The sequence below is a fragment of the Zalophus californianus genome, chromosome 10 (genome assembly GCF_009762305.2).
Source record: "Zalophus californianus isolate mZalCal1 chromosome 10, mZalCal1.pri.v2, whole genome shotgun sequence".
Classification (NCBI taxonomy): domain Eukaryota; kingdom Metazoa; phylum Chordata; class Mammalia; order Carnivora; family Otariidae; genus Zalophus; species Zalophus californianus.
Window position 1 is genome coordinate 59077725 of NC_045604.1, and position 13859 is coordinate 59091583.

Consider the following 13859-nt stretch of genomic DNA (forward strand, 5'->3'; position numbering starts at 1 on the left):
TGCGTGACCCGTATGGCTGGCTTTCAAATAAGAGTTGGACCCAGTTCCGTCAAGAATCTGACCCAAAAGGCAGGGAGGAAAGCTAGCAACGAGCTGTGGGTGCTGCAGCTAACCTAGGTGGGGGAGTGAGGACACTTACTGGATCACAGGCAAGACAGCCACACAGAGCAGCCAGCTGGGGGAACGAAGCAGGGGCGGAGGGGAGGCGGCCCTAGGGCCGCCCAGTCCCTGCCCTTCCTCGGGTCTGGCAGTCCTCCCTCGGGTCTGGCAGTCCTCCCTTCAAAGCACAACTGGATTCCTTCCATCCCAGGAAATTACTGATTGTAGAAGATGTGCATCAACTTACTTTTAAGTACAAACAAACAAACAAACAAAAAACCACTCTTAATAGAAACATCCATCGTAAGATGCAGCCCTATTTCGTAAAAGTTAAAATATGAAGATGTGTTTTAGGACCAAGGAAGTATGGCATTTCACTTGCATTGAGGAACCAAAACATTTTATGTGTGTACGTAAATTAAAATGGAAGCTTCCAAAGTATGTTTCAAAACTGTCAGGACTTTGACGTCACTAAAGTCAATGTGGATCATTCTGATCAATTTTTCTTCTTCCTGGAATAGAACTCAGGGCTCCTGGTTTACAAACAGAATAGTCACTGAAGCCCAGGTGTGGCAGGTACAAAAAGGGCAGATGATCCATTCAGGCTAAGAGAATAGCTCCAAAGGGGACTCAGGGCCTGGGCGTTCGGTTACGGCCGTTTAGCTGTAAATCTTGTTCTGTCCATGAATAACTCATGCATTTTGGTGGCCTGGCCCTGGATATTTCTGTGAACCTATGAGGTCTAACTACAGATTTATGTCCTACAACTTCAAGCCCTAGTTTTTGGAGAAGAAAAGGCAACAATAAGAGATGTTATTCATATCACCTCGTAGGTGATTCAGCTTGGCAGATGCCAATAGGAATTGGGTTAGAAAAGGACTGCAGGATAATGATCTAATCAGTACTTTATCCCTGTTCTTTAGGGCTGACAAATGGGTTTTGCTTTCTCAAGTCTTTCCCATGCTAGTGAGCGTGCCACTGTCTCTACCAGAGGATTTCTATTAAAAATAAGCCCCCAAACTTACACGCAAGCTATAAATACAAGAAGGGGTGGATGGTAATGGAGGAGGAGCTCTTGGAGGCAGTAGCAGGGGAGAGAAGAGCCGGTATTGCCTTCCCACTCTGGGCCCTGTAGGGGACGGCCAGCGCCTTGGAGACAACAGCTGTCTCCTCCTTTGCGGGGCACAGGTTCAGCGCAGTTAAGACAGGAATGCCTCCGAAAGCTCTTCAACAAGCTGAAGTTTGCTCTCTGTGGAGAATTCACTTTAAGATTCAAATGTTCAGACAACAGGTTGCATTATGACATGAAATGTGAACTAGTCTAAGCCGTAGGGAGCTAAGCTAAGCCAAGATGTGTTCTCTCCGACAGGAGAACCAGACACCAAGTCCAGGACTAGTCTCTTTCAGAGAACTCCAGAGAGTGGGTGTTCAGGATGTGGCAGGGAAGGCTGGAGGGGCACAGGAGCGTAAACAGTAAATGTGGAAAAGTCAAGTTCAATGCCAGGTCTGCCGTCAAAGACACAAGTGAAATGGGAGCTCTGGAGAGTTCTCTTGCAGGACTAGTCAAGGGCCCGTGTGTCTGGTCACACAAAGCCCAGGGGGTGTGAAGGAGACTACTGCTACTTGAATCAGGGCCCCCCCAAGCCCTGAGGGTCTGGGGAGGGAGAGGTGTGCTGGTCACAGCGGCCCCCAGAGGCACAGGATGAAACGCACAGTAGGACCCAGGGTGGGCATGGGCTAGGAACCGAGATGATCAGGGGGCCTGGGGCTCCTGGGAGCTCCTGCTGGAAAAGACAAACTGGAAGGCTTCCGTGACCCCCTGTGCGGGAAGCATCCAGAACACCAACACAACAATTTCAAGGAAACTCCAACAATGTGAAAACACTTGGAAAATGGTTTAATGATGTTTTACAACAGAAACGAACTGTACAGTTACAGTAAGTTTAATATATATATAAAAATTACAGCAGACAAATGCATCTACACAAAATCTACCATTTCGTTCTGATTCACTGTCACCTACCCAATCTCCCAAGCCTACAGCCCCTGCAGGAGGCCCCAGGAGGGGGAATCATATAAAGGGCACTTTTAAAGAGACAGCACCGCTCATATTCCCCACCGCCTCCCTCAGGCCTCTGGGAGGCACATCAGCTAATTCCCCAAAATGTAAAGTTGCTTGTGTTTTGGGTTTTTGAAATCAAGAAAACGTGTGTTTCCCAGGGGACCAGATAACAAGGTCCCCCAAACTCCAAGTTATCAGCAGATTCTTATAAAACACCCCTATCAGAGGGGAAATGGCTAAGCAGGCGCTCTGGGGCAGGCTATACAACAGCCACCCAGACTGCAAAGTGATCTAAGGAGAAACGTAAAAGGACGCCCAACCAACTACTTAGAAACTGTCACTGCCTCGTTAAAGCTGCTGGACGATTTTGGAAAGAATCATTTACACCACATCTTAAGTTTCCACAAAAGAGAACTCAAACTCACATTTTAAACTTAAGTACATAAAACAAAAAGTTTCAGGAGGCCAAGGGGCCAATACCCCTTATGACTCTCCCTTGACAACAGTGGAAAAACACCCCTGAATCAATATTTAAAAAAAAAAAAAGGAAGAAAAGAAAAAGGGGGAGGAGGAGTTAAGATATTTAAAGACAGAGAGAGAGAGAGAGAGAAAAGTCTTTAGGAAAACAAGATCACTGTCTCTTTAAAACAAAACAAAATCCTCGTTGGGAACAGTAATCAGCAAATATGCAAACCAAATTGAACCTGGTGGAAGTTTATTACTGAATATTATGTACACTCAGAACTTTTTCATTTTCTTTTTTATTATGAACACCTAGGCAGTGAAAACTGTTATGTTAATACATACATAGACACACCCAAAACATACAAAAATACTATTATTTCAAACTACTAAGAATAGGACAGTTCAGTTATTTTCATGCTATGACTTTAAGAGCATTACACTGAAACAAACAAGAAGTTAAACGACATTTTTTTTTTAATATCCCAGAAATATACCAAAATATACATCTAAGCTTTGGAATTACTGAGGTTAGACTAATGCAAGTGCTGGGTAATCGTACTTAATACACAAGTCTAAGGTTCTGCAGGAAAGAAATCATCTTTGGTATCTGCATCAGGCTAATATTATTAACATTTGGATTTTGCTTTGGGATAGAGCTTGTATGACCCTAGAACCAAATACCCCCCTCCCCCAATCAACTGAGATTAAAAAGATCCATGTAAAAAGTTCCTTCATTTGCAACCCCCCCACCCCCACCCCCAAGTTAAAAAGTCACAGGCATCTACCTAGCACAAAGGTTGTGAGATACAATGCATAGTTGCACAGTGGTGCTGCCAAAGGAAACGAACTACAGCAAGGAGAAATGAAAAGCGTGGTAACCCTTCTACATGTTTTCTCACAAACAGGGCAGCCACTTCCAAGCAGTTCCAGTCAAGGAAAAGAGAAAAGGCTCAGAAGGGCACCTTGGCGTGTACTCACTGTCATGACCCCAGAGGTCCAAGCACCCAGCAGAGCAGCCAGGCCTGCACCAGTGTCTTCAACTTCCCCCCACTCTGTGGGTCCAGCGGTCCAGCGGCAGCCCCCAGCCCCCCAGTCCCTGTGCTAAGCCCCCGCGGTACCGTGGTTTGCCGTCCGGTAGATAAGCACGGTGACGGCATTTTGTCTACTGGAAAATTTGAAATGCCAATTTGTTCCACGGCACATTCACAAGTTGGCCAGAGCCAAAGCTACTAAGGATGCACCTCTGCGAACCCCAAAACATGGAAAAAAGAGCCTCCTGCCCTTCCCGTGGGTCAGAGGCCCCCACCCCCACCCCTAGCCTCACTCCTCTAAATGCCAGGACGCCACAGACTGGATTGATGCTGAAGACTTCCCTTTTCTTTGGTTTTTTTGTTTGTTTTGAGTTTATACAATCATCAAGGAATCTTTGGTTTTGGCTGGAAATTTAAAAAACAAAACAAAACAAAACAAAGAAACCACCCTCCCCTGGCTTATAGCAGCAGTATTAAGACCTGGCAAAGCTTTCTTTCAACATTGGGGGTGGGAATCGAAGGTTGGGAACTACATTCAAAGAAAAGGTGAAAGGGCTGGGGATGCAGCTTCTAGAGAGCCCACTGGATACAAGATTGTCAAATAATAATAATATTAATAACAATAAAAACTTAAATATTTGGATTTTTTTTTTTTTTTTTTGGTCATGTCAAAGGAAAAAAAGTGAAATGTGTATGCAGCAGTCAGCTTAAAGGAGCCTTTGGTGTCTTTTTCCCTTCCACCCAAAGTCCTGAAAATAAGCAGAACCCTGAGGCCTCGGAGAGGAAGGGGACGGCCTCCACCCCACCAGGGAAATCTGACCTGTGGGGCGGGGTGGGGGCGTGGAGAGAGGGCCAGCCCCTGAAGGCAGGGTGACGGGGAAAGCCGATGTTAAGAGACCTGTGAAGACCCCTTGCAACAAAAAGAAATAGAAGATTGCAATTTGCCCTCGGTTTGCAGTAGCTTTTCAGCAGCGACATTCAGAGGCTGGAGGAGGTCCCACCCTAGGCTACAGGTCCCGTGATGCTATAGGCCAGAGTTCAACATTACTTAGAGGGAGGGCAGACCTGGCAACTCTGTAGGCTTTAGCGAAGTTAAAGCAAGTTACTCAATCATGAGTTCGAAATGAGGTATATGACAGCTGCGGGACTTGAGGTGGGCCGCAGCCCCACACCTGCTCACCTAGCCTTAGCCACTACCAGAGAGGAAGGACCCGGAACTACGGTCCCATGCGGGAGGCGACCTTTGTTCCCTTGGGAGAGGGAGACCCCTCCCCTCCTGGGGACTGAGTACTGCACATGCGCTCCCTCAGGCAGAGGCGAGGAGCTGGAAGAAGTCCCCCGTGCCTCTGCCTCTGCCTCAGGGGCAGCCCACCACGGATGCTGCAGAGAACCAACCTGTAGTATGACCACCAAGTCTTCTGCTCCTTCCGGCCCCCCCAGGCCCCCCCCCCCAAGCTGGCGGTTTCCAATACACCCAGGCTGGGATCAGTCCACTCAACTGTTAGGGAAGTCCGGGCCTCCTCCTGCAGACCTGGGCAAGCCCGGAGCCAGAGACGCGGCCCCCCACGCCCCTGCAACACGGCCTTTCCTGACAGAACCGCCTGCACGTTAGCCTCTGACAGTGCATCTCCTTTCCTGCTGTACGGTCAGTCTCCAAGACCCTGGCAGGGCTCGGGGGAAGCACCTTTCCCCTACTGGGCTCTGTCCTTTCTCACTATTTCACTCGAAGGAGATTCCAATGTGAAAAGAAGTGTCTGGATGTGCCCTGTTTTCACACAGCACTCTCTCCGGCTGCCCGCCTGCGGACTTTGGGGTCTAATGTTGGAGCTCAGTGCTGCTGCCAGGTTAGGAAAGAAGGCTGAAAAGCTGCTTTCGTAAGGTTGTGGCTGACTTAAAACAAGGATGAACCAGTAAACTGAGAAGACACGGGGGAACTTTGCAGCAGACCTCAATTTTTTTTTACAGTCAATTACTTCTGGGGTCTGAACTTGCTGACAGCGTCCTGGGTTTGAACCAGAAGGTGGTGCCAGGTGACAAAGCCCTGTGCAGAGTGGGCAGATGCAGGGACACCTTCCCTCCCCAGCCTGGGGAGGCTCACTTCCACACTCCAAGTGGTGTTCCCTCACGCACACCTTGTTTTCCGTAACGTCTGTGAGTGCTCTTATCTTCACTATCCCTATCACCTACTTACAAACCTATCTAGCGCTTTGAAAAGTCACACAAGATTAATACCACTTTTACGTAACGTCAGAATAATTAGATTATTAGTAAAGCTTTCATGAAGTTCTGTAATCTGATCATTTCTTGACAGAGTATCAAGAGAGCAATAAATGACCCATCTTTCTGTGTCCCACCAATACAACAAACTTCTGAACTCCCTAGAACTCATGTATAAAACCATTTTGGAAAGATACAGCTCCAAGGGAGAGTAAAGGAAAGTCTTTTGGTTTTCCATGTAATCCTGCTCTTGAAAATGCTTATCCCTTACAAGTGACAGAACAGAGATAGCACGTCTAGGTATCATCTGAACTCAAACAAGCTGTACTGGTTCTATTTATAAGTGTTAGATAAAGGGAAATGAAGAAAAAAACTCTACCCCCCATCTTTTGCCCTCCCCCCAGTTTGCCAGCAATTCTAAGAACATCACGGCCGCGCTGAGCAACTCTATCCTTCTTTACAGAGCCAGCAGAGTGAAACTAAATCAATCTCTTTTCCAAAGCCAGGATAACCAACAAGACTTCCTTCAAAAAGGGGGTAAGGGAGGAGAGAAAGGGGAGAGGAAAAGGAAAGAGACATAGGTACAGCTTTTTCCAAATTTCAGCCTTTAACTCCTATTCTCTCTGCCTATTTTGAAAACCTAAGAATAAACAGTGACATAGCAGTGTCTTTGGTATCCAAACCAAATCCCACTCAAGTTCTGTGAGATAGATGGTTTATTTAAAAAATAACCTTTTTGGAGATATAGTCTTTATCTGAACGTGGGGAGCCAAGACAGTCTGTCTGGGCAGAAAGGGCTCTTCAATTTCTCCTACACCGGCATCATTTCTCATTCACATTCCCACCAAGAACAACACTCTCCTCAATCTCAGCAACCTACCAATCCCTAAAGGTCACACCTTAGCACACGTGTGAAGCAAGCAGGTTGGCTTTCAACTGCTTGGTTTGGTTTTACTTCTGTTTGCATTTTTTGGTCTACACAGAATTAGCCTTGGTATGAAAAAAGGAAGTAGGGTTTTAAAATGTTGGGCTACAAGCACAACATTCAATAACATGACAGAGGGTGACAAAAAGAAACTGTTTTACTTTAATTTCCCTCGATTAAGATGCATCATGCACTCATCTTTCCTCTCCAAATTAAATGGCGCATGTCTACTTCTGCCTCTATCTCTCAACCACACACCCAGATGTCCACACATTCATCCTTTGTCTAAGCTCTCGCTACATAGAGAGGTAATGAATCCTTAGGAGAGGATGGCAGGGTCTGGGGCAAGGGCGACCATAGGAAGGGATGTAAATGTCTCAGGGGACCCTGAACCTCCAGGACAACCCATGTGTGACCTGCAAGCCACCACCACACACTGCAATGCAGGTCTAACCACAGAGAGGCCAATGAATCCCAAACCCATCCCAGGGATAATTAAGTTTCCTTTGGCAAGACAGATATAAGGAAAAACAAACACACATGAGCAACATTTTCCTTCTAACATAATCAACTTCTCCTCTCCCCACCCCAACCCTCCCTAACCCTATAAATTGTAACCTATAAACAGGATCCCAAATACATACAGCATCGATCATGTTTATCAATCATAATAAACATCAGTTCAACTAAATGCTACAGCTAGGATTATTTCCACTATTTATAAAGTTTTCTTCTTTTTATTTATTTGGTTTTCAGATTAAAACCAGGTCTGCAACAATGCTAAGCTATACTGAGGTATTTTATGAAGGTGCCAGAAGCTAGCTGTTACCCACCAGCATTACCCTCACAGATTAAGGTATCACCATTCAAAAGGAAAAGGAAAAGAAGGAAGAGGGAAAGGAGCTCCAGGTCACAGAATCAAAGTAAGATTCACCCAAGTTACTGCTTTTAGAAAGAGCCAAGAGTAGAAAAGCCAAAACAAGGAACTAAGTGCTTCACGGATAAGGACGATCCAAAGAAAGCAACAGCTTAAAAACCATATGGAAATCTGGGTGTAAACTGGACAAATCTGAGAAAAAACCTATTTCCCTGCCCTCCTAATGAAATCCTTTCAAAGATCTTCCTGGAAATCTCAGGGGTGTCCCATTTAATCTCTTTGGATTAAGAAAAGACCGAGGCAGAAGAGGATTAGTATGAGCTCTTAAATGATAAAAGCAGTCTGGTTATCCTATTCCTGTCCAGGCTCACATTTGCTGTGTCCGCCATGATGCAAACCTACACAATAGCGGATCTTAAGTCATTTTTCTTAAAGAATGGCAAAAGATTCTTTTTCCTTCTCAAAAATGAAGGTAAATGCTAAGAAAGATTTACCATTTTATAGTGTCGTCATCAAATATGTTTTAAGATGGAAAATGACTTCAAAATGGCCAGGGCTATGACTACGTGAACATGTCACACATGACAAGCTTCTCTCTCTCTCTCTCTCTCTCTCACACACACACACACACAAATGCACTCACAATGGTGATGATCAAAGTCATCCATCAATTCTTGTCCATTGGAATCACTTTAAATTTCAGGACTTTGGTCATTTTCTCCGTTAGCACTGATGGTCTCTTAACATTTTCAGCTCCAATAATCATGGTTTGAGGAATAAATAAACTTTAAATTCATCGATTTAAATGCTGATTTAATGAGAAAGTATTTGGCCAAAATCTCATACTGAATCATTGTGGCTCTTCTTTAACTGAGGTTACCAAGCTGCGGACTGACGTGTGGGGTGCCCCTTAGGAGTCTGAGCCCCAAGTGTACTGCCAGCAGGAGGCTGAGGGGTGCACCTCACCGTCCAGGTCACCGCCAGCCCTGGTGCTGGGGACTTCTCCCCACCAGCCCTCCTCCCTTTTCTTCCTCTCTCAACGGATTTATTTTTTTTCTTGGCGAAGAAAGTTTTGTGAGGATGACAAGGGACGGGAACAACTTTAGACTGTGAACTACAAAGAGTTTCCTCTGTAAGCCAAATGTTTGTTATACACTAATTGCGATATTTACTCTCGAGGGTTAGAACTTTAAAAATCTGCAATGATTTCCTGTATCTGCAAATGTACCCAGCTTTCCCAGCAATTTAAATAGAAAATTTAACGTTAAAGATTGGACTGACCTTAAATATTGCGCCAAGCAATGTCTGTGCTTCTGGATAATCTAGACTAGGTTTCCCCCACCTTCCCATTTACACGAGAGAGAACAGACAAAATAATATAAAAAAGAGGTATAATTGTGCTTTTTTCCCCCAACAATGAATGAATTATGTAGAACAAAATGGCATGATAATCTCACTAAAAATCTTTTAATTATAACCTTATTTTCCCTTTAAAACAAAAAAAAGGATTGTTAATTTCTAATAACGCCACCATGAAGCACAGATAGGTATGGTCCTACACAAAATGAAAGTGGGATTCCTTTGGTTCCGTTTCTTAAGTAATAAGATGAGTAAATTGGGATGGTATTGGTCTTTATCAAATAAATAAAAGGAAGTATGTACTGTGTCAGGTAATGGAGATGAACATTTTTTTTAATTCTAAAAAGCTGCCTATATAATTTCAGAAACATTTAAACTAATATAGCACGCAACTTATTTCTTAAATTAGGAACAATTACTACTGTTCCTATGAGAAGCCCTTTTCTAGGTCTTTCTGCTCTGTCCTTCAGATTCACACAGGGTATAAAATAAAGTTCATGACCAAACTGCACTGCTTGTGATAAGCAGAATTCAATTACATTCACCACTCCCTAGGGAGGGCCCATTACCATGGGCAAATATAGTATCACCATAAATGCATTCAGAATTAGTCTTTGGTTTAATATGTATTCACCAAATTCAGGGGGATGAAATAAAATCTGCATAATCATTGGGGGGGAAAGAATGTACAATGAATTATGATGACCTATGTGGCCCATCCGCTTAGAAACGCAGAAACTCTACCAAACACCGCTTTTTGATCAAATGGCCCCCTTAATTTCTAGACTCTCCCATATAAGGGGGTTAAAAGTTAAGTCTGAGCACCTCAGCTTAGGAAACTCACTCAATTCAAAAAGCATTTCTTGAGATGATAAAAAAATATAAAGTAAAAAAAGGACTAAAAGTTGGGTCATGAAGCAGTAGGATCAGCAGACTATCTAGGGGTGGTGATGGGGAGGTGATTTTAAGCTAAACACCCATCAGCAAAGTGTTTTAGTGTTTCATGTGTACATGTACAAATGTACCTTTCATTTTACAGTTTGTCTTTAAATAAGAAAAAAATGAGAAAAATTTTTAAAAGTTACCTTTGTCTAAGGATTTATTTCTTTTAAACACATATTTTTATGCTGGTTTAAGGTTTATCCTCATAAAGTGATCCACACACACAAAAAGGCAGAATCCCCTTATCCCAGATTGACTAGAGAATACAGACAGGGCAGGGAATAGAAGACCATCATACTGACATTTAAAGCTTAATATCTTTTAAAATATTGAATTCTGTCGGTGAATCTGATTTGGGAGAGGGAGCATCTTCTGAACCACACAGGAAAACAAATCAACAAGCACAGCCTTTCCTTGCCCTTCCTTTTGATCCACTGGGTTTGAGTCCCTGAGGACTCTATACTTCCTTTGGTAGCAATTTTGGGAAATTAATGCTATAACCTCTAATCCAGGATGGTGGGTCTCAGCATTTCCCTCCCTGAATCCTTCCTCCTAACTTACCACTCCCAGGGGAGGGACTCGTTCCAATGGGCAGCCAGAGTATTACTGATGGCCCTAAAACCATTTGCACACACTAAAGTTAGAGATGTCAAGTCAGGATAAAAGATTAAACTTAACTACATTAGAGAAATAGCCATATGGAGAGGAGAGAAACTCATAACTGACACTACCATTCTATTTACACACCCAACTACATAAACTAGTTAAAATCAAGGTAATGTCCGCCCAGAGGATATTACAATTTACCAACATAAACGATTAAAACAAGCAGCAACTTTTATATAAAATTAATAAAGACAAATGAAAAAAAGAAATTGTCAGTAGCATCTATCTCCTCAATGTGTCTGAAATGCACGTTATAAACTAGTCCATTAGTACAGCAGCTTGCTAAAAATTGACTTTGGTTCAAGCTTAGTTAAAACAACAACAACAACAACAACATAAAAAAAACACACCACACATAAAAAAGGTGGATGGACATTTGTTAGTTTCCCTGCTTGCAGTTCACTGATTTTGGAGGGATTTTAGAGAAGGTGAACGGTGAGAAGAGGAAATTTAGGTTGATAATTAAATACAACGTGAAATAAAACAGGAAGACAGAAGCAACAAAAGAAAAACTAACAAAGGGACTAAAAATGTTTCTGGCCTTTTAATATGAAGGTGCCTGTCTCCCACCTGGATGATCACAAAGAAACATACACAGTGTCTGTATCACTGCCTTTCCCAACACTGTGAAGAGACAAATACAGATTCCCAGCTCCCTTCCGGGACACAAGCAGAGCAATCAGAATGAAAATGACCTGTACACCCTCTCTCAGACCCCAGCTCGAAAGGGGGGGGGGGGCAAGTGCAGTCTTGGGCCTCCAGAGACATAAGCAAGCACCCACAGACACCAAATGGGAACCTTGACCTCCAAGACGAAGGGGAGCTCAGATGAGCCACACTGCAGAGATCCAGTCTTCTGGGAAATGTTCTGGTACAGATATTGTAATCATACTATGCTGACAGAAAGGGGAACTGAATTTCCAAGTTACCCTCCTTCCTCTTCATCTACTTCCATAAACTCTTCCTTTCCATGGGCTCATTTACATAGTCTAGAAACACCCTGAAAACAATTCCAGAAGCTAATCACTTTCTACATTGTATAGCGAGACGGGTATTGCCATTGTGACCTACCTAGCTGGAGCATCACTAACAAACCAAGGAGACACTTGAGGTGTGTGCAAAGTTCCTGCTCAAAGTCCTTCAAAGGTTTTCTCAAGACCCCATGCCCAGCTAGTAAGTGCATTCTCCAGTCAGGGAAGCAAGGAGCGTCTCAGGGTTAGAGGAGTTTACGCGCCGTCCAGTGAAAAGGAAGCCTGTGGCCAGAGGAAAAGGTGGTAGCCTCAGACTCTTCTCATCACACCTCTTTGGGAATACAGAATCGATGGCAATAGTCTAGTGGAGTTCCTTCAGAAAACAAAAGAAGGGCGGAGTTTCCCAATTTCCGTAAGTCAATTCGCTCTTTGCCAAGTAAATGAAAGGAAGTTTGGATGAAAAACTTCCACAAAATGGAAACAAACAAACAAACACACCAACAGTAGGAGCATTTTTCAGGAGATAAGAAATCAGGAGAACCACCAAGTCAGGTGTCTGCAGTAGTCTTTTGCTCTTCGGGCCCAGATCCTGCCCTGCCGCGCGCACGGCCGTCCCCATGGGAAGTCGCAGAGGCAGCACCGGGGCACCGCAGGGTCTGGGCCTCAGGGTCATTCAATGATCTGGGGTGAGAGCTACAGTTCAGCAGGAATTCCTTCCTACACAAAAGTGCTCCAAAGGCACCACCTGATGGGGGGAGGGGGCGTGTGTGGGGTGGGAGTGTTTGCACACACTGCCTTCAGCTTCTGCACCAAGCCTCTTGCATAAGTGGCAAAAGAAAATAATTTTCTAGCACCTCTGTAAGAGTCATCAAGGATAAGGAAACCAGCAAGAACATTCCCCGCAGTTAAGAACGTTAAGTCTCCCCTTACCCCCAAACCCTCCCTCCCCACAGTGTGGGAGCTCACTGAAATAGGATCCAGGAGCAAGAGATAAACATGTCCAAACTATATATATATATATATATATATATAAAAAACAATAACAACAACAATAATAACAGAGATACAGTAATACAGGCCTGCCTAAATTGTACCAGTTAAGAAAGGAACCCCCAACACAATTGATACGATTATAAACACCTTGTTATGACTTAATGGCCTGTACAACAGACCCATAAAAATGATTTTTTTTTAAGAAAAAAAGAAATTTAGACAAACAAGAAATCTCCTTCCTATATTGGAATTGGTAACCCACCTTAACTTGTCATCATGACTGCTGGAAATGATAAGTAGTCCTTTCACTTCTTTTTTTGTTTGTTTGTTTTTGACATTTTGTTTCTGCTTTTTTTTTTTTTTTTTAATTTTTGGTTAGAAAGTTCTCCAATCCATGAAGCAATCCTGAAAAGACAGTGTTTTATTACAAAATTAGGCAAATGTTGTCCTGTCTCCATCCTTTTTTTTTCTGGTATGCGTTCTTTTCCTTCTCTCCCTTCTTTCCCCTGCTGTTGAAACATGGCAAGAGGAAGCCAATCACATTTTTCAGTCTCAGCCTGGCTGGCAGCCCGATCATGCCGCGAGTGGAAAAGGCCAGTGGCAGCCCCGTGCAGCCCAGCTCACTGTGCCTTGGAGGCGGTGGTGGTGGTGGAGGCGGCCCCACTGGCAGAGGCCACTGTGAAGAGAGAGTTCTGGATGGACTCAGCGGAGGTGGAGGTGGCGTGAAGGCTGGCTACAGGTCCAGAGTTCCCTGCGGAGGCCGCAGCGGCAGAGACCAAGCTCACTGGGTTGCTGGTGAGCAGAGAGAGGTTCTGAGGGTTCAGGAACAGGGGGGCAGTCACGATGTTGGGGGCTCCTCCTGCATTGGCAAAGACCAGGTTCCCAGTTGCATCCAGTGACGTTATTGGAAGAGAGCCACCAGAGGCAAGAGCTACAGACAAAACGTCCCACAGACAGGCAGAAAGGAGAATGTTAAAACCATCCTAGAGAAGCCAAGTAGCACATCAAATGTACTGTTTTCCTACAACCCAGGTGGAAAAAGTGCAGCCCTTAACTGACTTATCTTAATCCCAGCGCTCGCCTGTCACCAATTGAAGTGTACTGATAATTTTGGAAGAGCCTGAACAGCTGTATTCTAATGAAGTTAACGAGCACAAGCACTACAGGTGGGGGAAGCCACGCTGCATCCTGGGGCCTCAACTTCCCAGAGAACTTCATCCTCCCAGGAGTATTTACTAAGTCCGATCAGTTT

General features: G+C 44.2%; 1 protein-coding gene across 10 annotated transcripts in view; it reads right to left on the reverse strand.

Moving 5' to 3' along the window:
• Nucleotides 1-12957: 12957 nt before the first annotated feature.
• Nucleotides 12958-13859, reverse strand: part of POU2F1 (POU class 2 homeobox 1) — a 162510-nt gene continuing 161608 nt past the window's right edge. For all 10 annotated transcript variants that reach the window (XM_027610566.2, XM_027610567.2, XM_027610570.2 and 7 more), the window contains one exon: nucleotides 12958-13538. In XM_027610566.2, coding sequence (XP_027466367.1) covers nucleotides 13228-13538 — 311 coding nt within the window. In that variant the 3' untranslated portion in view covers nucleotides 12958-13227. The remainder of the gene's footprint in view (nucleotides 13539-13859) is intronic.